Raw genomic sequence first — 25,654 nt, 5'->3', positions numbered from 1 at the left:
GTCTGCTTGTGTGGCTAAAGATTTGGCCTTAAGTTCTGATTTTACAACAACTTGTTAGTAGAAAAGGCAGCAAATAAATAAATAAACATAAATGAATCGTGGGAAGCGCAGAAGTCTTGGTTGTGCTGCTGCCTGGAGCAGGTGGCACACAGAGACTGCTTTAAATGGTATACAGACACACATCCATATTAATTAGTGATGCACATAAAGGCTTAAAAAGCTCCACAGTCTTGTGCTAGTGGCTACTGGGTTACACTTGAGTATATTAAGGTCAAGACAATCATTTTGGCTGATATCAGACTTAAATATTGGAGAAGGGAGAAATGTGCCAGCTGGACCACCCTCTGGGTATGTTCTACTGTATCAGTGGCATTTCTTTATAGCTGCACTTAAGAAAAACAGTGCTGCCTTTCTGTGGTCTTCTTCTGGGCAACAGTGACACAAGTATGCAACTCTCATGATACTATTTTATTTGTTTTTCTGGACTTGTTGAGTTCATTTCTTCAAAGTTCCTCTGGGTGATGCCTGCAGAGAAGAAGGATAGTTTAATGTCACAAATGTTGCACTGGACTTTTCCTGATTGCACAAAATCCAAGACTGAACAAATGTTATGATCCAGAGTTAAATAATCTTGAAATAGCCTGTTGTACTGGAACACTGAAAGCTGTTAAGGTTTTGTAGATTCATTTTGGAGTAAAGTATCTTGAAGTGAAATGAACAGGATCTATTATAATGTAATAAGTATGGAGAACATTTTAAAAAACAGACACTTTTATTTATAACAGATTGAAAAGTGTTGAAATTTCCAACATTTCCATTTGCATTTTGAGATCTCTCATGGTTTTCATCATTTTAAAACTCAGTTTGCAGTTCTATTGGGATTATTTATCTGAATAGATCTAAAATTATAATCAGGAGTAGTAATTTTATACTTTTTATACTGATTATTTGCCCATTTAAGTCCAATCTTGAACTTTCATCCGGTGCTCTAATCTACGTAGATACTTTATGTTTTGTTTGTTTTTGGAGGTTCATCTGTTCTCTTTATTTACAATAGCTTGCCAAGACATGCAATGTACAGTATGTGGAACTCCTCTGTGTTCAAATGAATTGTGACTTTTATGTCTTACTGCAAAAACACAAGATCATCCATCATCCATTTTCTAACACCCTTGTCCCTAGTGAGATCGGGAGGGATGCTGGTGCCTCCCCACCCCACCCCCAACCCCACCCATCAGACAACAAATGCTTCACTATTTAATAATTAAATTTTGTCTAAATTTTGTCATTATCAGCATAGTGACTGAACCACTGAGTGACTGTTTTTATCGTTTACAAACTGCATGTTGATGAGTTCAGCTCAGCTAAAAAATATCAAAACTCATTCAGTTTTGTTTTATTTCGCACATCACTCATTTATTTCTGCATCGCTCGTCTGATTTACTTCAGTCTGTAAAGTAACACAAGGAGCAGATTTCAAAAACATCATTAAGCAGCTTTTTCATTCGTCTATAGACCAGAGTTTTGGGAACATAAACTTTTTTTTATAGTGAAATATAACTGACATAATGCCGCAACAATACAATCATAAACAATCAAGAATAGAAAAACAGAAATTGCACCTTCATAGTTGTCCAGACACATCTGGCCATTTTATTATTCTATAAATAGAAAATAAGTATTTGTTTTTACACATATATGTATATATATCTACAATTTTGATACATCTGGATTAGTAGGGCAATTATTTGTTGAACTGAATCAATAATTATGGTAAAAAAAAATCTTCACAGAATCGAATTTAGATCTTTAAACTTTAAACTATCTAATAAGTTAGCAGGTTAGGTTTTTTAAAGATCGGTGATCAGCCAGAAATCTGCAATCTGTCTACTTTTACTGGGACTTTAAGTTGTTTTAATTTAAGTTTTAAATGTTGTGAAATAATGACAAAGAGAGATTTAATTGCAGTTACATTTATTTGGGTAAATAAAGCATAACAGAACAAGAAATTTGAGGTATATCATAAAAACTAATTTCTCAGGTTTGAGGAAACAAAAAAAAATTTATGTGTCATTGAAGCAAATTAATGCAACTAAAATTATCGATAATGTTATGCTGTGATTCCCTGCAGTGCCAATGCAGTGAAGCACAGAAAAGCCCAGACACTCATGGCTGAACTTTTAACCCCAATTTTTTACTTATAGAGTTAACAACACGTTGTATTTGTTTTTATTTTATTCATTTAGTTTAACTAGCTGTTGTTGTTGTTGTTTTTTTTTAGCTCCTAAGCTCCTCCATTCATTCCAGTTATATCCCACAGAAGCTCAAGGGAAACCAGTTTGAAGGATATTTTCAGTTTTACTCGTCCTACTGGTCATAAGTTTAGGTTTAATCAACCAAAACTCATTGAGTACCTATCATAATCATAATAATAATAATAATAATAATAATAATAATAATAATTAGAAATTACAAAAAAAGTCAAAATAATTTTTGCCTTCTTCCAAGATATTGAAAATGTCATTGAAAAACAGCATCTTCAGTCAGAGGCTTCTTCAAATTCACCGTGATACATACTGCTACAGGAGATCCTTCCTGCCCACATTTACAAGAACTCTGAATAATGTTGAATTAACATGAGTAAAAACAACATTTAATTTTCCTTTGGGGTCAAAAAAGCATTTTTGAATTTGAATTTTAAATGTTTTTTTGGGAACATTGTATTTGAAGGGTTGTTGTCAGCAAGTGTCATTCGTGAATAATGACATTTATTAATACAAAGTCGTGTGAAAAGAGTAACTATTAATCCAAAAGTGCATTTAAAGAGACAACTTTAATGCAAAGTTTCATTAAAAGTTGTAAATAGAGACACCTTTAATGCAAAGTTGCAATCAAAGTGTCACGTTTTCTGCAAAACTGATTTAAGAGTGTCTTTTAATGCAAAGTCACAATGAAAGTGTCACTTTTAATCCAAAGTTGCTTTAAAAGTTGGAAATAATGATTCTTTTAATGAAAAGTCACGTTAAAAGTGTCACTATTTACAACGTTTAATGAAACTTTACAATAAAAGTGACACTTTTTATGTGACTTTTCATTAAAAATGTCATTGTTTACTGAGTGACACTTAAGGACAACAGTCTTGCACATTCATGACGCGTATTTCATGTTTATGACTGCAACATGTCAGTCTTATGCACACCCACTTCAAATAAAATGTTTTTTTTCCTGTTTCATGGCCACTGAACTCCGCCTGGTGTCTAAAGGCTGTTCTGTCGAAAATTAAAATAAAAACTAAAGCGGGAATTTTTGTCTATTCAATTCTCACCTGGAGCCAATGTTAGTAAACTACTTCCAGTCTGAAATTCAGAGAAAAATAAAATTAAAATCTGCAGTTAGAGTGAAGAATCAGTTCTGCAGTTTAGCCACAGGGGGGCGTGGTTTCATTAGGGGCTCAGCAGCCAGTGGGTCACAGTGGAAGGCACATTCAGGACGGCTGAGTCGCCATCAGGCACATTACTCGGGTGGTAAGGTTAGATTTTGGGCCTCCAGCCTTGGATGAACTGGGTGATTTTGGTCACATGGAGGCGGCTCAGGTGGAAGTCGTGTGACAGAATGTCTTCAGTCAGCTGCACCAAAAGGCTGCCGTCGATCCGCTCCCTCTGGAAGACGGCCACCGCCGCCTCCGGCAGGCCGATGAACCGCAGGCACGCCGACACCTCCTCCAGTGACAGAGCAGAAAGGTCACTGGGTGGCCTCCAGGTGGGGTCAGGAGGAGAGGGGGACCCATCAGCGGCACTTGATGATGCCCCGCCGCCTTCCGCGCCTCTGGAGGAATCATTCGTCACGAGTTCGGGCGAGGGGCACGGCGACTGGCGGTTGAAGGGGTTCAACGCTCCAAACGGTGCGAATCGGCTCTGTGGGGGCGGCGGCCGGAGTCGGGGTGTGGGGGATGTGAAGGACTCCACCCAGGGCTCCGCCCAGGTGGCCTGCGCAGGCTGAGAGCTGGATGTGTTTTCTGCAGGGGCGGTGGAGGCCGGGTCCGGACTGGCCGGGTTAGGAGCGGGACAGTCGGCCCAGGAACATGGGTAGCAGTAGAGGGTGGCGTCCGGAGAGGGGGAGCAGCTGGGAAACAAACACATATACCAACAAATCTTAAGCCTTATATTTGGAGCAAATTGGAAACAAAAAGTTACGTTTTTATTAAATAACAAAAAAATGAGCTATTATAAAATGTGATTTAGTAGTAAAAAGGCTAATTTCTCAAAAAGGAACAACAAAACCAACAAATACCATGACTTCAGTAGAATATTTTAATTCTGTGATGCTTTCTAAACTCTTTTCCATCAGGGATTAATGTGTTCTAACTTACGCATTCTTCATCATTAAAATCGATCTGTTAGTTACAAGATTAAACTTTTTGAATCCAAGAAAAATCAATTAAGAGGGTAGGCTTAAGGGACTTTTCCAAAACAATAATTTAAACCTTTTCAGTTAAATGCACTGCAGGATCTAATTTGTTTCAATGACCAGAGCCTTATCTACACAAACACTGAAGTTTAAAAAATATAAAGTTCATTAAAATCATAGCTGGACATATCGTGATATTAGTGTTTCATGTCAGTTGATATTTTTTAAAATCTAGAATCTAAAATATTATGTTTCCTCTTTTTTTCACAGTTTTCACTTCACGTTATTGTTTTGTTTACTTTTTATTTTTGAGCAGTTATGAGGCACAGTGGCAAAACCTTAAACTGCTGCTGTTCCAGTTACTCAACAGGTCGTTGCTAGGTAACCAAAGAATGAGTGAGTTGCTAGGTAACCAAAGAGATACATTTATTTCACACTTTATTACAAAACTGTTTGGAAATCAAGTACTTTCAAGAACTTAACACAGAAATCAAATACTTAAACCTTGAAAATGCTGAATATAAATTTAAGCATTTCCAGCACTTGTTGAATGCAGGTTTTACTGCACCTGTCCTGCAGTCCGGAGGAATAGAAGGAGAGGTTTGGCCTCGGGGAGGTGGAGGTTTTGGGGAAGCGAGGCGGAACCGGCGGGCTGGGGGTCGGACTGGAGATGGAGCCTTCTTTAGAGCAGCGAGGCGGCACCGGAGGGGCGAGCAAGTAGCGGCACTCCTCCCTCACCTACACACACACACACACACAGTATAACACACATGCATCAGGGAAAAAAAGTGAATCCCCAACACTTCTAACTGTGTGTGTTCGACTTGGTAAATGTCAAACTTGGTGACCTTTACACCTCAAACAAACTCTACTACACACACACACAGTCGTGTTTTTGTGTCTTGTGGGGACTTCACATTGACTTCCATTCATTTTCTACCTAACCCAACCCCTACCATTACATGTCTAGCCTTTACCCTACCCCATACTCTAATCCTCACATACCTAACCCCTAACCCTTAATCCAAAAACATTTCCCCAAGAAATGTCCCCACAAAAAGTAGTGGTCCCCACACACAGAAATAGGTCCCCATGAGAATATAAAAACGTGATTCACACACACACACGCAAGCCCATTGTTCTGGCAGGCTAAATATCAGGGAATGAAGAAGACTGTTGGAGAGGCTGTAATTTAGTTGCTAAGCAGATGTCTTCACCCACACAGAGAAAGAGAGAAGTTTAGTAAATGATAATCTAGTTTTCTACATGAATGTAGAGGGACAGCTTTGACCTACAGGATAAACTGTATATAGATTATATATGTTTTTATTTCTAATAAATCAACTTAAATTTTGTCCACTGGAAGAAAAAAAAGTTTTGTTTGGTTTATGAAACTAGATATTGAAAACTATCTGACTGCTTGAGTTGTTGGTGAATAAAAATGGCAGAATTAGTTTGAATGAGCTCATTAATCCTTTTCTTTTCTCCTTTCCTTACATCTGTCCTTTCTTCCCCACTTCCTTTGCTGTCTTTTTATCTGTTCACCTTTGCTCTCTTTATTTCTGTCCGTTTTCTTCTCCTTCCTTTCCCTCTGTGTTTAATTCTCACCTTCTCTCCCTTAATCCCTTCCTTCACTATTTCATCCATTTTCTTCCTTTCTTCCGTCTTTCCTTATTTTCTATTCCTTTCCTTCCTCTCTTCCTACCATCCAATATTCTTCCTATTTTCTTTGTTCTTTCCTTCCTTGCTTCTTTCCTTTCTTTCTTCGCTCCTTCTTTCCTCCCTCCTTTCAACCTTCCTTCTGCCTTTCCTTCCTTCCTCACTTATTTCCTTCCTTCTTTCTCTCCTACTTTTTTCTTCCTTTATTCCTTTCTTCATTCCTTCCTATTTTCTTCCTTCTTCCTCTCCTTCCTCTCTTGATTCCAAGTTAGAATCAATGTGAATATTTTTCTCTGATCCTTTAATCATTTCTCTGTTTGTCTTTATTAACAAGCTCTTACTTGAACTCACATTGCTAATAAAAAAATCACATTAATTAATTTTTAGGATCTTAGAACTGAACTTAACTGTCATAAAATATTCAGTAAAACTGAGAATCAATCAGAAAACCAAACCAGTTATTAAACCAATCGTCCTAACCTGCAGCTGTTTTCCTTTTAATTGTCAAATCTGTATGAATTGAGTTTTCTAAGATTCTGTTAAGAGAAAAGTTTCCTGGAAACGGTTTGTGTCTGTAAGTGTCTCAGGAGCTTCAGAAGCTCTTATATATGAATAATTCAAGCTTCTAAAAGCCGGATGCAGCTGAGGACAGATGAAACCCAGAAGACACTCACAGCATCAGATTTTGGAGGTATAGGTGGCGGGGTAGACACTCTGGTGACCACGGTACCAAGAGACCCGTCCAACGAGGAAGACGTGTGGAAGGAAATGAGGTTTGGTTCTTTCCCCAAACTCTCTGCGTTCTGATTGGTCCAGAGTTCTTCATAAGGGATTTCCTCATTGGTCCTCAACTCGTTCTCAGTCCAATCGGGAGTCACATACTCCCTTTCGTCACCGGGTCCTTCGCCCAACCTCGCCCCTAGAGAGTTTTCAGAAAGCCCGCCCACGTAGCCGCACATGGAGAGCCGCTGGAGCGACGGTGCCAGCGAGTCCTGACCCGACACGCAGAGCCGGGACCGCCGGGGGCTCACGCACTCCTCCGTCATGCACTCCAGCTCCGGACGCGTCTCTCTAACCGCCCGAGAGTAGGCATCCGGGTCGAAGGCGTGCCTCAGCAGCAGGCTCTCCAGCGCCGCCGTGTGGACGGAGGCCTCGGCCACGTTAAAGCGAGGCATGCAGCGCAACAGCAGGAAATGCGAGGGAGACACTTCCTGCCGCCGGAGGACCAAGCAGAGCACCACCGTCTTGCTGACGATGTTCAGCAGCTTGTAGCGGTGGCCCTCGCGCACGCCGTGGCGGTCGTAGGGGTTCCGCGGTGGGCGTGAAGGCACCGAGACATTCACAGGGAGGCGGACTCTCTCGATGATGCTGCGGACTGTGTGCTCCCCTCCCAGCATGCCTTGCTCCAGGGGTGAACGTGTGCAGAAGCGTCCGCGGCAACCGAAGGGCAGGCTGACACTCTGGTTGGTGCGGTGGTTCATACAGACCAGACAGGGCGTCTTACCTGAAGAATCAGAGAGAGGTGTGAAAACCTGATAACGCTTTAACGTGACTTATTATGCTTAGGTTAGGATATATTTATGGCATAAACAAATCACCTTTTTTGCACAAAATCATTCTTCGCACATAAAAATGGCTGCAAACAGATTATGCGATTTTACAACCGTACATCTTTGACAAGCAGAAGTAGAACCTTCTTCACAATAAACAATAATGCATTAAGTGTTTTCTGAATGGTAAGTAAACAACAAAACACTTGTCTTTTCCAGCAGCTGACCAAACATGTTGGAACTCGGCTTGGGTTGCTAGGTAATGGTGCAGTGTGACTAAACAATTGGGAGGTTTTTGAAACGGCTCAGTTTTTGGATTCAATAACTGAAATGTTTTGATAGCAATTTCATCACCAAAGCAAGAAAATAGGAAATGGTGATTACAGAAAAAAATAAAAGTATATAGAAGATGCAAAACAAATATAAACTACATGGCAAAATCTTGACATATTTTGGACGTTTTAATTCAATTTAAAGACTTTTTATAACTTCTAAAACCTAATCAAAAGCCCTAAAAAGTATTCGTACCCCTTGAACTTTCTCATATTTTGTCACCAGTTTGCTGTCATCGTTTCTGAAAGGTGATTCTACAAAATATGAATCCACAGTGTTCATGCCACACTTTTCAGATTTTCATTTATAAAACTTTGAAATCCGTCTGATTTTCAATTCAATGCTGTTCCATTTTGTTCTATCACATAAGTTTGTGGTTGTTATATGACAAAATGGTGTGAATACTTGTGCAAAGCGCTCTGAATCTAAAGTTTTTTGAAAACAACTAAACTTTAAATTGCTACAAACTGCAATAACGGACGTTAAAGGCTTAAAACATTGAAAGTGTAGTTTCTTGATATCTAAATTATAAAGATTCAGCTCTGCAGTGTTGCAAACATTGACGCAAACTGTAGATAAAGTTGCTGCAAGAAAACCAAAGACTGATCATTTGCAAATCGTTCAAAAATAAAACAAATTAAACATTTAGAATGAAAAAAAAGTCAATTGAATTCAATATCAGTAACATGCGTACATGTTTACCAATACGTTGCATCAGCGCGTTTTTATACAACATTCTAAGAATCTGGAAGCCCTGGAGAGCTGTTGGTGCAGCTTTTAAAGTGAGATGTTTTCTTTCTCAGGCGGTTTAGCCTGCAGCTCGCAATGTTCCTGATTTCCAAAAAGAATTACAGATTCATCAGGTTACGAGGCAGTTTCCGCTTCACCTCAATCCGTCGTAGACCAACTAGAGGCAAGTTGAGGCAGAGGCCTTTCTGGATTGCGTTTATAGATGTGTTTTTTCCTCACATGCCAGAGTTTAAACATTTTTTATTAATGCAGCGCAGCCGGAGGGCCTAAAAATCACTACCATTAGAAATTGATTCTTATCCGTGTCCCTTGTGTACAAAGATCCTCCTGGTTTCTCTGAATCCTTTAATAATATTATGTGCTGCAGATGATGAAATCCTCAAATTCTTTGCAATTTCTATTGACAACAGTTTTTCTTAAATTGCAAAACTGTTTGCTCATGAAGTTTTGTTTTGTTTTCTTACCAAGTAGTTCATCTTTCTTATAAAAGAAAAGCCTTTCAAAGCTACATCTATGAGGTTTCTGACTATTCAAATTGAGTTTTTAAACTTCAGAAGTTAGCTTGAGGTGAAATGTCACTAGCATTAAATCCATAAAATAGTTATATGTTTTCTTTATTTCAAACAAATCAATAAAAAAAATCAAGAAATGTAAAGACATATACTGTATATGGTACATTTAAATATATTCACAAAAAACAGTGATTTACAACATAAGAATCAGTCATTTTAGCTGCTTTACTTTTTAAATTCTCACTCTCTTCTACTATTCTTCAATAAACACTTATATAAAAAAGTATTTTTATACTATATTTAATGGAATCATCCAACAAATATCCTGTATTATATGTATGTATACTTCTTTGTCCAGATAGCTATTTAGAAATATTTTTGTACCTTTTTTGAATATATTTATGTTTGTACATTGCTACGAGTCATACTATTCCAAAAAGTCACAACAAAAAAATCTGATGTTTGTTCCTCAGAACTCTGAGATAAAAGTCAGAATTCTAAGAAAAATCTGAATTTTGAGGAACAAACATCAGAATTCTGAGATAAAAGTCAAAATTGTGAGAAAAAGAGTCCACATTCCCCCCAAAAAATTCAGATTAATGTCAACATTCTGAGTAAAAAAGTCAAAATTCTGAGATTAAAGTCAAAATTCAAAGAAAAAAAAATCTGAATTCTGACATAAAAGTCAACAGTCTGAGAAAAAAGTTGGAATTCTGAGATTATGGTCTAATTCCCCCTCAGCTGCTTGTAAAACAATTTTGTCAGATACCCTAAAACTTTGAGCTCAACAGCCTCCTGTACTTACTTCTTGGAGTTTTTCCCAGGCGTCTCAGGAGAGCGCTCAGTCCCGTCTTTTCCTTCGGGGGTGTGGCACACAGAAGCTCGGCCTTCCCCATCAGTGACAGCTCGTCTCCAGCCTGCAGAGTGAAGCTGTAGGACTCGCTGTCCTCACTGAACTCCCCGGAAACCACCTGGAACACAGCAACACATGGACATGATCAGTCTGAATGATAAGTGTTAAAAAGTGAGTAACTTAACATCAAATGACCTGCTGTAGACAATCCAGAGTTTACTGCAGAGTTCTATACATTTTCAATCAAATTATTTGTTTATTTTTGACCTATTTAAAGTAAAAAAAAACACAACATAAGTTCACTGAATTGTACTGCAAACATCCATCCATCCATGGATAGATGATAATAAGAGTATTGATATTCTCTCCTCCTTTTTCTACATTAAATCTGAAAATCACACAAATCAAATTCCAAAACCTTTTCCGGTCATTCCCAGTCTGCGTTGGAACCCGGCTCTAAACTCTATGAATCGCAGCAGAACATGGAGTGTGCTACAGGTGAGCCCAACAGGAAGTGAGCGGTTTTCACCTTGACGCTGAAAGTGATTGTCTCCATGACAAAGACCCGGTCAGGGAAGACTCCAGCAACTTCCTCCACACTGGAGAAATACTGGACCGGATCCCGGATGTCACGGTCCTCATCCAGCAACTTGAACTTCCCTGCAGAGCATCACGAAACAACAAAGTCCAAACGAGTCGGGAAGAAAACAGGAAGAGAACATTAAGAAAACAGGAAGAAATCAGGAAGAAGTCAGGAAGGAAACAGGATGAGAACAGGAAGAAAACAAGAAAAAGACAGGAAGGAAAAGGAAGAAGTCAGGAAGAAAGAAGGAAGTACCGGTAATCAGGAAGAAGTCAGGAAGAGAACAGGAAGAAGGCAGGAAGTAATCAGGAAGAAGTCAGGAAGAGAACAGGAAGAAGGCAGGAAGTAATCAGGAAGAAGTCAGGAAGAGAACAGGAAGAAGGCAGGAAGTAATCAGGAAGAAGTCCGGAAGAGAACAGGAAGAAGGCAGGAAGTAATCAGGAAGAAGTCAGGAAGAGAACAGGAAGAAGGCAGGAAGTAATCAGGAAGAAGTCAGGAAGAGAACAGGAAGAAGGCAGGAAGTAATCAGGAAGAAGTCAGGAAGAGAACAGGAAGAAGGCAGGAAGTAATCAGGAAGAAGTCAGGAAGAGAACAGGAAGAAGGCAGGAAGAGAACAGGAAGAAGGCAGGAAGAGAACAGGAAGAAGGCAGGAAGAGAACATTAGGAAAAAGGAAGAAAACAAGTAAAAATCAGGATGAAAACATTGAGAAGTCAGGAAGAAAACAGAAAAAGAACATGAAGAAGACAGCAAGTAATCAGGAAGAAAACAGGAAGAGAACATTAGGAAAAAGGAAGAAAACAGGAAGTAATCAGGAAGAAGTCAGGAATAAATCAGGAATAAAACGGGAATAAAACAGGAAGTTCAATGAAGGATAAAAAGGAAGTAAAAGGCAGAGAGAGGAAGAGAAAAAGTTTGTTTTTGTGGAAATGTGTACGTCTACCGCATACAAGGAGAATACAAAGACACCTCAATGACCTTTGACCTGGCACCAGACTTTACCCAACTGACAGCCAACAGTGTCGGCATGGCAACCAATAAAGGGGCCCCCATTTTCACGCAGAGCAGAGGCACATCACCATGGAGACGGTCACACATACAACTCTTTCTCTTCCACCGTCGCTTTTCTTTTCTCATCCTCTCGTCTGACTGTAACCTTTATGGATTCGCGTTTGCGCGGCTGATATTTTTGGCCGTCTAGCTAACTTTCTTTGATGTATTCATGGAATGCAACCAACATATCAGTTTGGTTTCAACGAGCCTTAACAGTATCCTTATTTATCACTTCTCTGGGTTGCGTTTAAACAACTACATGCCTTGGAGGAGTCTCCTTTATTCTCACAAAGTGATGGATGTGTGAAGATAAGACCAAAGAGTTTTTCTTTTCTATCTGGGAGGCAGAGCGGCATACCAAACTGTCCCATCCTCTACCAGCACCGCCTTCCTCCTCCTAATTCAAGCTGAACCCCAAGAAAAAGCAGCTTCTCTCCACCAAACAATACAACACTAATACTAACCCACCATCAGGGATTTTTCAGCTCTGAAATGTTGAAATTCAAGCATTTTTTGAGCACTTTCAGCGTGTCTTTGGGATTATCTGTTATAAATAGAAAAACATTAACTGCTGAATCTCAGGTTTGCATGTAACAGGATTTTGTTTTAACCATGTTACAATTGTGAATGTTTGTCAACATTGATTTATTTGTCATTCAAATTAATTTAGCTTATTTTCTCCTGCTAGTGACAGTCGGTGGTTACCATAGCAACCAGTAACTGAAAGTTACTGTCAGTTATAACGTTGACTTGTAGTTTGATCTGTGGATTTTTCAGATCAATTTGAGAAGCAATTTTGATCATATTCCACATTTTATTGTGTCATGTAGCGCGGGTCTCGGGTAAAGGTGGTCCTGACTACAACTCTGCTACGTGGCTGTCCTAACGCCTCTTCCTTGGTTGCATGTCCTCCCTCACCCACCTTCTCTCCATCCCCTTTCTGTTGGATTTCTTTCAAAATAAATGCCACTAGTGGCAAAAAAAAAGTGAAGTTCATGCTAAGTCGGGACAGGAGACAAAATGTTTCCGTCCCTGAAATTGTGATGCATGGAATTACAAATCTAAATCTAAACTATGTTACAGAGAGTAGACACAATAAAAACATGCTTTATCTCTGGCATTGTTCATTAAAATGGCACATATCTGATGTATGAAAATTAAATACGGCAGGTACACTTAATGATATTGTATTAGCGATTAGGTAATGCATTCAGCAAGTACTTTTACTTTTAATACTTAAGTATTTTTAAAAGCCAGTACTTTTTTACTTTTACTCAAGTAAAAATGTTAATGTGGTACTTTTACTTTTACTAGAGTACATTTTTGTCTGTGTATTTGTACTGTAAAACAGCTGAAACACTGACTTCCTTTAAATCTCGACTAAAAACCCACCTGTTTAGGATTGTATTTGAAATGTAATCAATTACAAATTTATTGATGGAACTTGACTTAATGTCGTGTTTTGATTGTTGATTCTATGCTGCATTGTGTTTCTGTGTTTGTAATGATGTAAAGCACTTTGAAATGCCTTGCTGCTGAAATGTCCTATACAAATAAAATTTGATTGATTGATTGATTGATTTTACTTAAGTACATTGTTTGAGTACTTTCTCCACCACTGCTGTCCTTATATCATCTTCCTCGTCAGGAGGAGGATGCAGTCAGCGGGATGAAGAGGGAGACATCCTGCTGTCTAATCCCCTGGGGGAAACCTATATTGCTCTCATCCGAGGCTTATTTAGACTTCCTGTATGAAGTCATCCCTCAGACGTTAGCTCATCGCTGTCGGTTGGCCACTGATGCCAAAACACCTGCTATAATTAAAAAGATCATAAGTGATCCTTAAACGTAGGTTTACGTAACTTCTTCTTATTGACTCTTTTCAACGCCATGGCGGATGTCGGAAGTGAGGGAGGAGAGGAACTGAAATTGTTTCCAAAGTTGTTTTTTCCACTTTATTCATGGCTTCTACTTGTTTGAGTCGAGCTAATTTGTGTGTGACGTAACACACCTGATTGGGGCTCATAGATGTCGGCGGTATTTACAAAATTTTCAAATAGCTAGCTTAGAAACCGACCCGTACCTCCTCCCTCCTGACGTGTTGATCAAATTACCGACTCTGCCTGAATTCACACATGATTTATGTCACTATGTCATAAACTGCGTTTCCCTTTAAACCGGAGCAGCACTAAAAACGTACAGAAGATGAGATGCTAACCAGTTTTTTTCCATACATGCTAGGCTACATGGCGGTGCAGCATTGTCTCCATGGTTACTGACGGTTAGATCACATACCTTCTGTGTTCTTTTGTAACCATGGAGACAGTGCCGCATCATCATGTAGCCTAGCATGTAAGGAAAATTGTTAGCATATCTCGTCTTTTATACTTGCCTAGCGCCCACAGTGAGAAGGAACTTAAGGTAGTAAGAAATCTCTGAAAGATTCATTTATTTTAATAAGTTTCGACATCTTTACCAGCAGTGCTAATAGATGTAGAGGTTTCTGTTAGAATAAAAATCTGAGTTGTTTTCTTCTTATCTAATCAATGTTTTTTCTGTCTTTTCTTACAAATAAATATCAGGAAAGATGCACCAATTATAATTTTTATTTTTTGATTTTTTTTCTAAGAACTTTTGCACATTAGAGAGAAAAACTGTGCTGCAGGTTTTCTGATTTAAGTATTACTTTTGAACCCTTGTCAATGAGAAATTAAAATGAGATTTTCTTCATTTACGAATCAAAGCACATTTCCTTAAAAACTGTCTGATCTTTAATAAACTCAAACTAAGGAATCTAAGTTGGTAGATGCATTTAAAGAACAGACAAAGATGGGAGATCTTTAATAAGGGCTACATAATATCAGGAAAATATATATTTCTAATACTATTACTGAATGTCTTTTTACTCTATTTCTTTTTTTATCATCACATATTATTACTATTATCATTGTTATTGTTAAACTTTCTTTTATATATTGTTTTAACACTAAAAACTTTTTTATTCCTGATTATGCTGTTGCACCTGAATTATCTATTTATTTTCTTTATTATTCTATTTTATTCTATTTATATAGTTAGCTGAAAGTTATTTAACATTATTTCTGGGGATTCAAAGTCTTAAAAGTCCTCAATATTTGGAGTGTTTTGTTTTGTACTGTGTTCTGAAATGTTTACCACTTCTTTTTTTGTAGAAAAGGTGATAAACTGTCAAAAGGCAATTAAAATGCGTGCATTTAATTTAGTACATTCTAATTAGCTTTGAAGTTGAGGTGTTAGAAATGTAACAGCTAAGTTAGTTTCCAACAAATTTTTTTTAATGTGACTATAAGACTCAGTGAGCTTTTATGTCTTATCACTAAAAATCTATACTGTCCATGACATACATTTGTTCAAATACTCCTCTGTAAATGCAACACTGCATACACTGAAAAACAATTACAATTTAATATATCATGCAGATGTAGTTTTGATGCATTTAAAATAGAAATTTTTTTGACCCACTGAACATCAGTCACTGTCATGAAGTGCGGTGGTGTTGGTGGTGAGGCAGATGCAGCGGACCCAGGTATGATGAATATGATGAGTTTAATTATAAATAAATCCAACAACGAGCAGCAGGCACCAGGAAACACAGACGAAACAGAAGCTAACATTGACGTTGACGAGGACCCGACGAAGAACAAAGAACACAGGTGGAGTTAAATACACGGGAGGGTAATCACAGAGACGAGACACACCTGGGAACAATCAAGGGGAGGACAGGACAACGAAGAGACTAAGGACACAGAAAACTCTAAATAAACACAGAAAAACACAGATCCTGACAGTACCCCCCCCTCAAGGGCGGCTACCAGACGCCCAAAAAACAAAAACACAACAAGGGTGGGCGGAGGGGCGCTGGACGGGGGGCCAGAGTTCAGAAAAAAACAAAAAACAACCCACCGTTGTGGGCGGAAACACAGGGAGGGCCAAGAGTCCATAAACAAACAAAAAACTACCCACAGGGTGGGCGGAGGCAAAGGAGGCGGGAACCACGGAAGTGGTCTGGCGGTCGTCCGCGGCGGCGGGAACCACGGAGGCGGTCCGGCGGTCGTCCGCGGCGCCGGAGGCGGGAACCACAGAGGCGGTCCGGTGGCCGTCCGCGGCGCCGGAGGCGGGAACCACGGAGGCGGTCCGGCGGCCGTCCGCGGCGCCGGAGGCGGGAACCACGGAGGCGGTCCGGCGGCCGTCCGCGGCGCTGGAGGCGGGAACCACGGAGGCGGTCCGGCGGCCGTCCGCGGCGCTGGAGGCGGGAACCACGGAGGCGGTCCGGCGGCCGTCCGCGGCGCTGGAGGCGGGAACCATGGAGGCGGGAACCACGGAGGCGGTCCGGCGGCCGTCCGCGGCGCTGGAGGCGGGAACCACGGAGGCGGTCCGGCGGCCGTCCGCGGCGCTGGAGGTGGCGATGAGTCCCGGGGGCCGCCCACAGACGGCGACGACGAGCCCCCCGAGGCAGGGTCTCTGGTGGAGCACAGGGGGTCTCGGGTGGAACGCAGGGAGTCTCGGTCTCAGGTGGAACGCAGGGAGTCTCGGTCTCGGGTGGAACGCAGGGAGTCTCGGTCTCGGGTGGAACGCAGGTAGTCTCGGTCTCGGGTGGAACGCAGGGAGTCTCGGTCTCGGGTGGAACGCAGGGAGTCTCGGTCTCGGGTGGAACGCAGGAGGTCAGGGTCTCAGGAGGAACGCAGGAGGTCAGGGTCTCAGGAGGAACGCAGGAGGTCAGGGTCTCAGGAGGAACGCAGGAGGTCAGGGTCTCAGGAGGAACGCAGGAGGTCAGGGTCTCAGGAGGAACGCAGGAGGTCAGGGTCTCAGGAGGAACGCAGGAGGTCAGGGTCTCAGGAGGAACGCAGAAGGTCAGGGTCTCAGGAGGAACGCAGAAAGTCAGGGTCTCAGGAGGAACGCAGAAAGTCAGGGTCTCAGGAGGAACGCAGGGGGTCTCGGAAGGAACACAGGGAGTCTCAGTCGTTTCGGAAGGAACGCTGGGAGTCTGAGTCGTCTCGGAAGGAACGCTGGGAGTCTGAGTCTCGGAAGGAACGCTGGGAGTCTCGGTCTCGGAAGGAACACTGGGAGTCTCGGAAGGAACACTGGGAGTCTCGGAAGGAACACTGGGAGTCTCGGAAGGTGCGCCGGCTGGAACGCCGGCTGATTCGGCCTCGGGTGCGCCGGCTGGAACGCCGGCTGATTCGGCCTCGGGTGCGCCGGCTGGAACGCCGGCTGATTCGGCCTCGGGTGCGCCGGCTGGAACGCCGGCTGATTCGGCCTCCGGTGCGCCGGCTGGAACGCCGGCTGATTCGGCCTCGGATGCGCCGGCTGGAGGTGAGCCGGAGCGGAGCCTCGGGGCCGGCTGCGGGGGCGAGCCGCAGCGAAGCCTTGGAAGCGGCCGCGGGGGCGAGCCGCAGCGAAGCCTTGGAAGCGGCCGCGGGGGCGAGCCGCAGCGAAGCCTTGGAACCGGCCGCGGGGGCGAGCCGCAGCGAAGCCTTGGAACCGGCCGCGGGGGCGAGCCGCAGCGAAGCCTTGGAACCGGCCGCGGGGGCGAGCCGCAGCGAAGCCTTGGAACCGGCTGCGGAGGTGACAGCTCCGGAAGGCGACGAGGGGCCGGGTCCACCGGCGGCTCACGTCGCTGTCTCCGGGCTGACCGTGGAGGTGGCGGCTCCGGAAAGCGACGAGGGGCCGGGTCTGCCGGCGGCTCACGTCGCTGTCTCCGAGCGGGCAGCGGAGGTGGCGGCTCCGGAAAGCGACGAGGGGCCGGGTCTGCCGGCGGCTCACGTCGCCGTCTCCGGGCTGACAGCGGAGGTGACGGATCCGGAAGGCGACGAGGGGCCGGGTTCACCGGCGGCTCACGTCGCTGTCTCCCCCGGCGTGAGTAACGGCGGGGGCCGAATCCGGAGGGCTTTGGGGTGGGGACTGGTAGGATCTGGCGTTGGCTAATCGCCAGGGTGTAGTCCGACACCAGTCCCATCTCTTCCAGCAGCAGCGGAGATGGCAGGATCTCAACGTCCCTGTAGAGATCCCGCTGAGCCAACTCCAACTGCTGCTGGAACCATACCTCCGGGTCGTGCTGGGCCATGAGCTGCTGTCTCACCATCGGTCTGGTCGGGTCCTTCTGTCATGAAGTGCGGTGGTGTTGGTGGTGAGGCAGATGCAGCGGACCCAGGTATGATGAATATGATGAGTTTAATTATAAATAAATCCAACAACGAGCAGCAGGCACCAGGAAACACAGACGAAACAGAAGCTAACATTGACGTTGACGAGGACCCGACGAAGAACAAAGAACACAGGTGGAGTTAAATACACGGGAGGGTAATCACAGAGACGAGACACACCTGGGAACAATCAAGGGGAGGACAGGACAACGAAGAGACTAAGGACACAGAAAACTCTAAATAAACACAGAAAAACACAGATCCTGACAGTCACAGACAATAAAATGATAAACTGTCTGATTCTGAGCTCTTATTTAAGCGATTTTAAAGTAAACTTTCTGGTAAATCAACTCCTATTTATTGACAGATACAATTTTTAATAGTAAAAACGTCTTTTTACAGGGTTACTGTGAAATAGTGAATGGTCTGAAGTGACGATGATCTCAGCATCCCCTCCTCCCAAGCAAATATTCATTCTTTCTTCCGAAGCGGAGCCTGAGAGGCGGCAGCAGCGTGAGGTGACATCAGCGCTGCATCAGAGGAGGAAGCAATGGAGATGAGGCATAAAGATCCAGTTACACAGCAAATAATGAGGCTGCACTGAGAGGGAAGAATGGGCTCCGGTGAGGTCATCCTGACTAGACTCATTCAGCGGGAAGACCACAAGTCAATGAGCAGGAGGTCACATGGTGGCAGGTTGGAGGCATGAATGAAACGGGAGCAGTAAGAATATTTGCAGTAACACTGCTGTACAGTCAAAAGGGACGTTTTAAACAACAGCTTAAAAGTTGCCAATTTGCATTTTTCCTACCTTGTAAACAAAAATGTAGAAGTGAAAAAAGATTAGACTGAAATCTAGATAAAAACTTATGTTTTAAATCTAAAGGTTAAAAAACTTTTTGGTAAAACCTGCTGACAATAATAGGGCTGTAACGATTCCTCAAATGATTCGACTATTAAAATTCCTCGAGGAAAATTTATTTGCCTCGAAGCTTTGTTAAATTTTGTTTTATTATTTAGGGCACCATGTTCCGGCCGGGTTATTATTTGTGTTAGGCAGCGCTCTCACTTCCGCCTATGAGTTGTTGCTAGCATAACGGCAAACTGTCTGTTTTTTGGGGTTTTTTTGGGTGGACTAATAAACACTTCGAGTTGACTGACGCGACGCTTGGACTACGATAGTTTCTTTCCACCTGGAACAGCGTGGTTACGTTTCAAAGCGGACGGTGGTAAAGAGAGAGAGAGAGGGTTCTGATTACTTGATTAATCGGAAAAATTATCGATAGAGTACTCAATTCTTTTACAACAGCCCCAGTCGACGACAAGCTGCAAGAAAAATGAGACGTGTTTCCATTAACCATATACTGTAGTTGCGCAAATTGGAATTGAATTTGCTTAACAGAAACACAGCAATTAAAAAAAAACAACTTCCGTTCAATAAAAGGTTTTGTAGTTTATCGGCTGCACTTCACCAAACTGCAATGAAAACACTTTTTTTTCTCGTCACATGACCAACAACCGGATGTTATTACTGGACGAAAAGACGACAGGAAGTGGTAGAAGGACGATGGAGCCAAATGTTTTTTTATGACATGTCATGTCAACAAACTTATTCATGTTTGATTGTAAAAGCATTTATTATTTAATGGAAACTAGACTTTAAATTTATGCATCTTACCTCAAAGCTAACTCAGTCTGTCTTAACTTAACCTATCTTTTAACTCTAAATTAAGTAATTTAACCTAGCATAATTTAATTTAAAATTGTTTTAACTTAACTTTTATGTAAGCAAAGTATTATCTGTTTAGTTTCTCTTAACTTTTAAATAAACTTGAGGTTAACCTAACTTACATTCATCTTAACATTTAAATTTCTTTTTAAAAATGAACTTAAATTATCTCAAGTTGATTTAAGCTAACATCAGCATAAATTTAACCACACTTAATCCAGACAATAAACACTGAACTTTAGAATATTTTTAACTCTCAGAGCTCAACTGCACATCTGCAGCGTCATTTAAGAGAACAGTGACCAGTCCAGCTTTTCAAGATGAGATTTTTCTCGGTATTAAATAAGCAATTAATTAAAACCAGATTTCAACACAAAAACACAACATTAGCTTCCTTTCCTTTGACATTATCCAGCCTGCTTTAAAAGGAACAAACAGAACCCTCTAGAAATAGAACAAGTGGAATATGTTGACCTTTACGGAAAATAAAACGAGTATTTATTTTTACCCCCAGAGAGAATGGGACATTTTATAAACAATGGACAATTGTTAGAATGTGGATAAACTTTTGAGCGACTACTTGGTGATTCCTTTGTCTATGGGCTCCATGGTTATGAGTAACCAAACTGCAGGTGTGCACTGTGTGTGTTTAAGTGTCCATGCTGACCCTGGTACTGCAGTGGGATGTCGATCTTGGGCCCGATGACGTAGTGTCCCTCCTCCAAGCTGTGGGCCGTCACAGTGGTCCACTGACGGCAGGAGTGCAGCAGCACCACGTCGTCCTCCGACAAACCCTCCACGCATTCACCTGAAACGCAGAAAAACACAACGAAAGACGGGATTTATTCAAATATTTCACTTTTATAGTCTCACTTACTAGGAGGCCTGTGATGGAAAATGCTTGAAAACATTTGAAGTTGGTTTAACTTGAAAATGAAAGTCCACCTGCTGAAAATTGTTTTGGTTTTTACTCAGAAATTAAAGTTCATGAAGTTGATTTAACCACAGAGACAAGTTGTCTAAACATTGTTTTTTAAGTTCATTATTCTTGAATAGTGAGTTTTAACTTAATGCTGCAATTTAAAACAAATAATTAAAACCCTCACCTGGTCAAAGAGACACATTTTTCTAATATCTCACTCACAATATCAAGTTAAAATAACTATTTATTTTACTTTAGAATAATTTGAATTCTTGTTTCAAATTGCATGAACAAAATAGGAATTTTATTAAACATCACAATGAACTCTGCTGAAAAACATTTAGTGTGAACAGGACATTATCTTCAAGCTTTGCACTGAACTTCATTAAAATAAACTCTTTCCTTATTAACACACCAGAGTCAGATCAGTGTAACGCACTTCCATCTCAGGATACAAAAACACGCCGCTAAGCATTCTGGGAAATAGTTCCCACTCCTGCCTTTTTCTTCTTTTCTGTTTTTTTAAGTGCTAACCTAAAAACTCTCGTTTATTCAACAATTAATAAAAATATAACATAACTTACTCCTGTAAGTTTATCTTTCACAAACTCACACAGTTAGGTTCAAAATCTAAAACTTGATCAATTTATTTGACTTAAAGAGTAGCAGATAGTAGACACAACTAAATGTGGCTCAAATGTTTTACAGTGTGACGTCCACACACACACACACACACGCACACGCACACCCACACACACACACACACACACACACTCGGGGTTCAGTGTTCATAATTACCACCATCAGTAACGCCTCACCAACTCTCTAGCTGCTACTTATCAGGACCCTGTTATTCAGCTGGCATCCTACTATTAAACAACCCACCTTCCTCCTCCTCCTCTTCCTCTGTAACGCCACAACTGGACTGATCTCAGCTGACAGCGCAGTGGTACAGGTCAATCACAGAAACACTACATTTTTTGGGGTACAAACTGTAGAACGGTGGCTCAATAATTGTTTTTATTTTATCTAAATGTACAGCAGTCTTAGATTAAAACTCTTTATGTACCAAAAATATCCTGATTAAATGTTTTATGAAGTAGAAGGATGAAACATGAAACCACTGAGTGTTGATACAGAAACAAAATATTTTTTTTTCATTTCAGACCTGATAATAAACTATTAAAATGTTTGCATTACAGTCAGATGTGAGGTTTTAATCACTGGTTTTAAAAAAGACCATTTCTATTTTTCCTATCCTGTAAACAAAAATGTCAAAATGAAAAAGGTTGGACTGAAATCTGGATTTTAAAAAAAAGACTTGTGTTAATTTGTTAAATCTTAGAAACTTTTAACTTTTTAAAACTTTTACCCTCAACACTTTAGTGGAGGGTAAAACTTGCCCTCAACTATGAGGAAACTAGAAGCTGGGTTTCCATTGACCATAGAATTGTGCAAATTGGAATTAAATTTGCTTAATGGAAACACGTAAAAGAAAAATCTCCCGTTTTTCAATAAAAACTTTTTTTTTTCACTTGGATAAAGTGGTCTGCATCGACATTAGTGTATTTCGCCAAACTGCAATGAAAACGCTTTTGTTTGCATCATGGAAGTCACATGATCAACAACTGGATGTTACTTCTGGAGGAAATGACAAAGAAGACCATGGGAAGTGGTCGGAGGATGATGGCGCTGCATGTTTCACGTGATTTTAAAAACATTTCTTATTTAATGGAAACTAGACTTTAAATTCATGTAACTTATCTTTTAACCCTAACTGTATCCATTTTACTTTCATTTTAACCAATTTTAAAATAACTAATTTAATTTATACATATAAGTTGATCTTCATCAAGTTATGCAGCCAAAACAAGAAAAGTTGCTTATTTTTACAATCAAATCTGTAACCATGTTTTTTAAAAAAAAAATAAAAAAAAATAAAAATGGCATCATTATTTATCTCCTTCATATTCTGGAAGTTAGATAAACTTTGTAACAACCAAAGTTTATCTAACTTCCCAGTTGTGGGATTATAGATGTCTGAGGATTTCCTTTGTAGAGCCAAATGTACTTGCTAGCAGGCAATCAGTTAGACTTCTAGATAATTTAATATCGTGCAATCTGGAGCATTCATAACGTCGCAGGAAATCCCCCGTCACATTAGCTCCTTACGCACTCACGCAACCGCACTGCACTTTCTGCATGCAAATAATCACTCTGTTGTTTGTTGACTTGAGAAAGTTGTCATGTTGTTGCACATAAATGCCATCTGGCAGTGCAAACAAGGAGGGATCTGTGTGGGGCAACTGCGGCGCAGTTAATAAACACCAACCGGTGCTGCGGCCAAAACAAAACGCGCGTCTCCGGGAGGCGAGGTGCGCATTTTTCCAGGAGCCCGACATGCGCGCTTCTGCCCACTGTGAAAAGTTGGAGCTTTGCCTCGCCGTCGCTCCTCGTTAGTATTCTCCACGTTCGTCGACAGATTACAGCATTTGCATATGAATGGGATTGAGCAGCACTTCAGCAGCACAACAGACACTTTGTGGCTTTCCGGGCCTCCTGGACTGGAACAACTTGGCCGCGACACCCATCGCCCGTTCCCATAGTGAAGACAGCAATTCTGCGGTCAGAGTGGAAAATCTTCTGGCAGTAAAGCATGTGACGAATAAACAGTGTGCGCGATCAAAATGTTTGGTTTAAATCCTCCGTGGGCGAGTGAGTGGATTGATCTGAAAGCCCTTGAAGTCTCTGCCCTGTTAGAGATGAATCAAGAGCCACAAGGTGGACAGGTTTTCCCAAAACGCAACGGAAATACACCTAAGCTGATTTCAAAATAAGAGTGGAAAGAATTGGTCAATATAAATTTGAGTTGGTAAAGTAGGTAGTTAATTAATTAACTCGTTGCATTTATTAAGAAGACTGGAATAATCACGTTCATATTGTTCAAATAAATTAATTAGTTCATGTCAAACTTTAGAAAACAATCTAAAACTTAAGAATGATTAAAAAAAGTTAAAGTATGTGCATACACGGAAAAATATTTAATGTCTACATTATTTTTATGTAGACAGTAAATATTGGGTTAGGTGGGCAACCTATCCCACCTTTGAGATGTATTGCATGAAAAAAAAATTAAAAACAATCAAGGTAGTTTCATGGAAACATCACAACTCCAAAGCATTTTGCACTTTCTGAAACAAGAAATTGATTAAAATTAGATTTTATTGTCTTGAATCTCAATTATTTCTTTTAGACAGAAAGGATAATCTCTTTCAATAAATGTAAATATTTATTGAATAATAATATATCTTTATCAATAGTAAAGTTTGCAGGAGTTTGGCCTAACCTATGGAGAGTATTATTTAGATTATATTATCCATTCCCTTGAATTTCATATACTTTTTTTGGTCTTGGAATTTCTTCCACTGAGTTTTAAAAATTATTTGTCTAAAAAAAAAATTTTTCAGTGGGACAACAGTAGGGATTTGGCCTGAGTTTCTGGGAATATTATTGGGCTAATAAATATTTATTTTAAATTTATTTAGGCAAAAGACTCATCTCTTTATCTTAGATTGAAAAGATAATTTATTTAAACCATTATTTTAGGAAGCATAATAGTTGTACTTCAAATGAAAAACATTTCTACTCATATTAAAAACATGCTTGTGTTAATTATTATTATTAGTATTAGTAAGTCATGGTTATTGCTTCCTTGGTTCTCTGATTATTATAAAGTAAATTGTGCATCAAGCCTTTTGTGGAGCAAATCTACCAATGGCACTGCATGGCAACCTAAGTAATGTTATTTGTTTATCCCATTTTCTCAGCTAAAACAACATATAACAGCTACATTTATGATTTAATGCTTCATATTAGTCAATGTAAAGACATTTTCTTTTTATATTTGACTCATTTTTCTTAGTAGGACAACAAACTAATTTAATCAAACAAACTAATTTGTAATCTCTTCTGTATCTTTTAAATACTTACACTTCTTTTTGAAAGACTGAGTTCCTTTAAATAAAGGCTAAACACCTTTATTGTTTACAGTTGCTTTTGAAGTGAATTGACAAGATTTTATGTTTCTCAATTGGTGACTGCATGTTGTTTTTAAGACTTTTATTTTTTGTTTTTATGATGTAAATCACTTTGCTCTGCCTTGTTGCTGACATATGCTATACATATAAACTTAATTGACTTTTTAATTTTTTTTCTAAACTTTCTAAAACAAGTCAGTGCATTTATTTTGAAAATTTTAAGCCGGAAGATGCCATTTTCTTTCCGCCGACTTGACATTTTATTAATTTCTAAATTTCTTCAGTTACATTTTTACAATTGTTTCATAATACTTCAAAGTTGTACTTATAAAAACTCTTACAAATATTTTTTATATATCGATTTAATAACTTTTTATTCCTCGCTTGCTAGCAGCAAAATCACATTTGTGATTATTTATAATCGCCAATTCTACAAACACGCGGCGAAAAGTCGCTGTAAGCTTAAAGTTGGCAAATGGCGAAAACTTTTTAAGCACCCACGGGCGCCGGTTGTGTCTTACCGTGGGCCAAGCGGACCAGAGTGGGCAGGCGGTACTTGCTGACCACCGCGTCCAGCGGCAGCGCCAAGGGGCTCCAAGTGATCTCCGACAGGCTCGCCGACAACTTCTCCATCCTCCCGGGTCATCACGGGGCCGGAGATAACGGCAGCGGTTACGGTAAAGATGGCTACGGTAGCGCTGAAGCGGAGGACGGTGACTGAGGTGGGATAATGGCAAAGAGTTTCGCCATGTTTGAATAATGCAGGAGAGAGGAGCGGAGCGGAGCGGAGCGGAGCTCGGTGCGCACAGAGAGGAGGGATGGAGGGAGGGAGGGAGGCAGCGCTTCGCTTCTCTTCCCCTCTCCGTCAACCGGTTTCTGCCTGCTGCCGCCCCCACGCATGCAAGTAAGCGTAAAAAAATCAAGTCAAACATTTAATGTTCTGTAACACTAACTGAGCCTATTTACATACATTTGCAAGCTCTTCTTGGATAAAGTCATGGAGAAAATTATATATTTTTAGGTGTTGCTAATTAAACGCCCTTGATTAACCGATTACCAAATGTATGACCAGCAGTTTTCTGCTCT

At 40.8% G+C, this 25,654-nt stretch overlaps 1 protein-coding gene across 3 annotated transcripts; it reads right to left on the bottom strand.

Moving 5' to 3' along the window:
* Nucleotides 1-453: 453 nt before the first annotated feature.
* On the bottom strand, nucleotides 454-25,425 carry gareml (GRB2 associated, regulator of MAPK1-like). Of its 3 annotated transcripts, XR_004342189.1 has the most exons (8): nucleotides 25,090-25,425; nucleotides 20,277-20,417; nucleotides 10,594-10,724; nucleotides 10,017-10,182; nucleotides 6,741-7,570; nucleotides 4,976-5,145; nucleotides 3,326-4,122; nucleotides 454-525 (listed from the first exon to the last, which is right to left on the bottom strand). XR_004342189.1 is itself a non-coding variant. In XM_032585471.1 (7 exons), exons 1-7 carry the CDS (start codon nucleotides 25,199-25,201, stop codon nucleotides 3,531-3,533), a joined length of 2,142 nt encoding a protein of 713 aa, XP_032441362.1. In that variant the 5' UTR covers nucleotides 25,202-25,425; the 3' UTR covers nucleotides 1,381-3,530. The 3 variants fall into 3 exon arrangements, 2 of the variants coding, with proteins under 2 accessions (XP_032441362.1, XP_032441363.1); XM_032585471.1 differs by lacking the exon at nucleotides 454-525 and having other exon boundaries at nucleotides 1,381-4,122; XM_032585472.1 differs by lacking the exons at nucleotides 454-525; nucleotides 25,090-25,425 and adding an exon at nucleotides 22,864-23,306 and having other exon boundaries at nucleotides 1,381-4,122.
* Nucleotides 25,426-25,654: the final 229 nt, after the last annotated feature.

The sequence above is a fragment of the Xiphophorus hellerii genome, chromosome 15, assembly GCF_003331165.1.
Source record: "Xiphophorus hellerii strain 12219 chromosome 15, Xiphophorus_hellerii-4.1, whole genome shotgun sequence".
Classification (NCBI taxonomy): domain Eukaryota; kingdom Metazoa; phylum Chordata; class Actinopteri; order Cyprinodontiformes; family Poeciliidae; genus Xiphophorus; species Xiphophorus hellerii.
Note: the sequence above shows the minus strand (reverse complement) of the source record. Positions and strands in the feature narration are given on the sequence as shown.

Coding starts and splice junctions, on each gene's coding strand:
- gareml (XM_032585471.1), bottom strand. CDS start 25,201: ATGGAGAAGTTGTCGGCGAGCCTGTCGGAGATCACTTGGAGCCCCTTG. Junction 10,183..10,593: donor CAATCACTTTCAGCGTCAAG/GTGAAAACCGCT, acceptor GCTGTGTTCCAG/GTGGTTTCCGGGGAGTTCAG. Junction 7,571..10,016: donor CCTGGGAAAAACTCCAAGAA/GTAAGTACAGGA, acceptor CTGATTCTTCAG/GTAAGACGCCCTGTCTGGTC.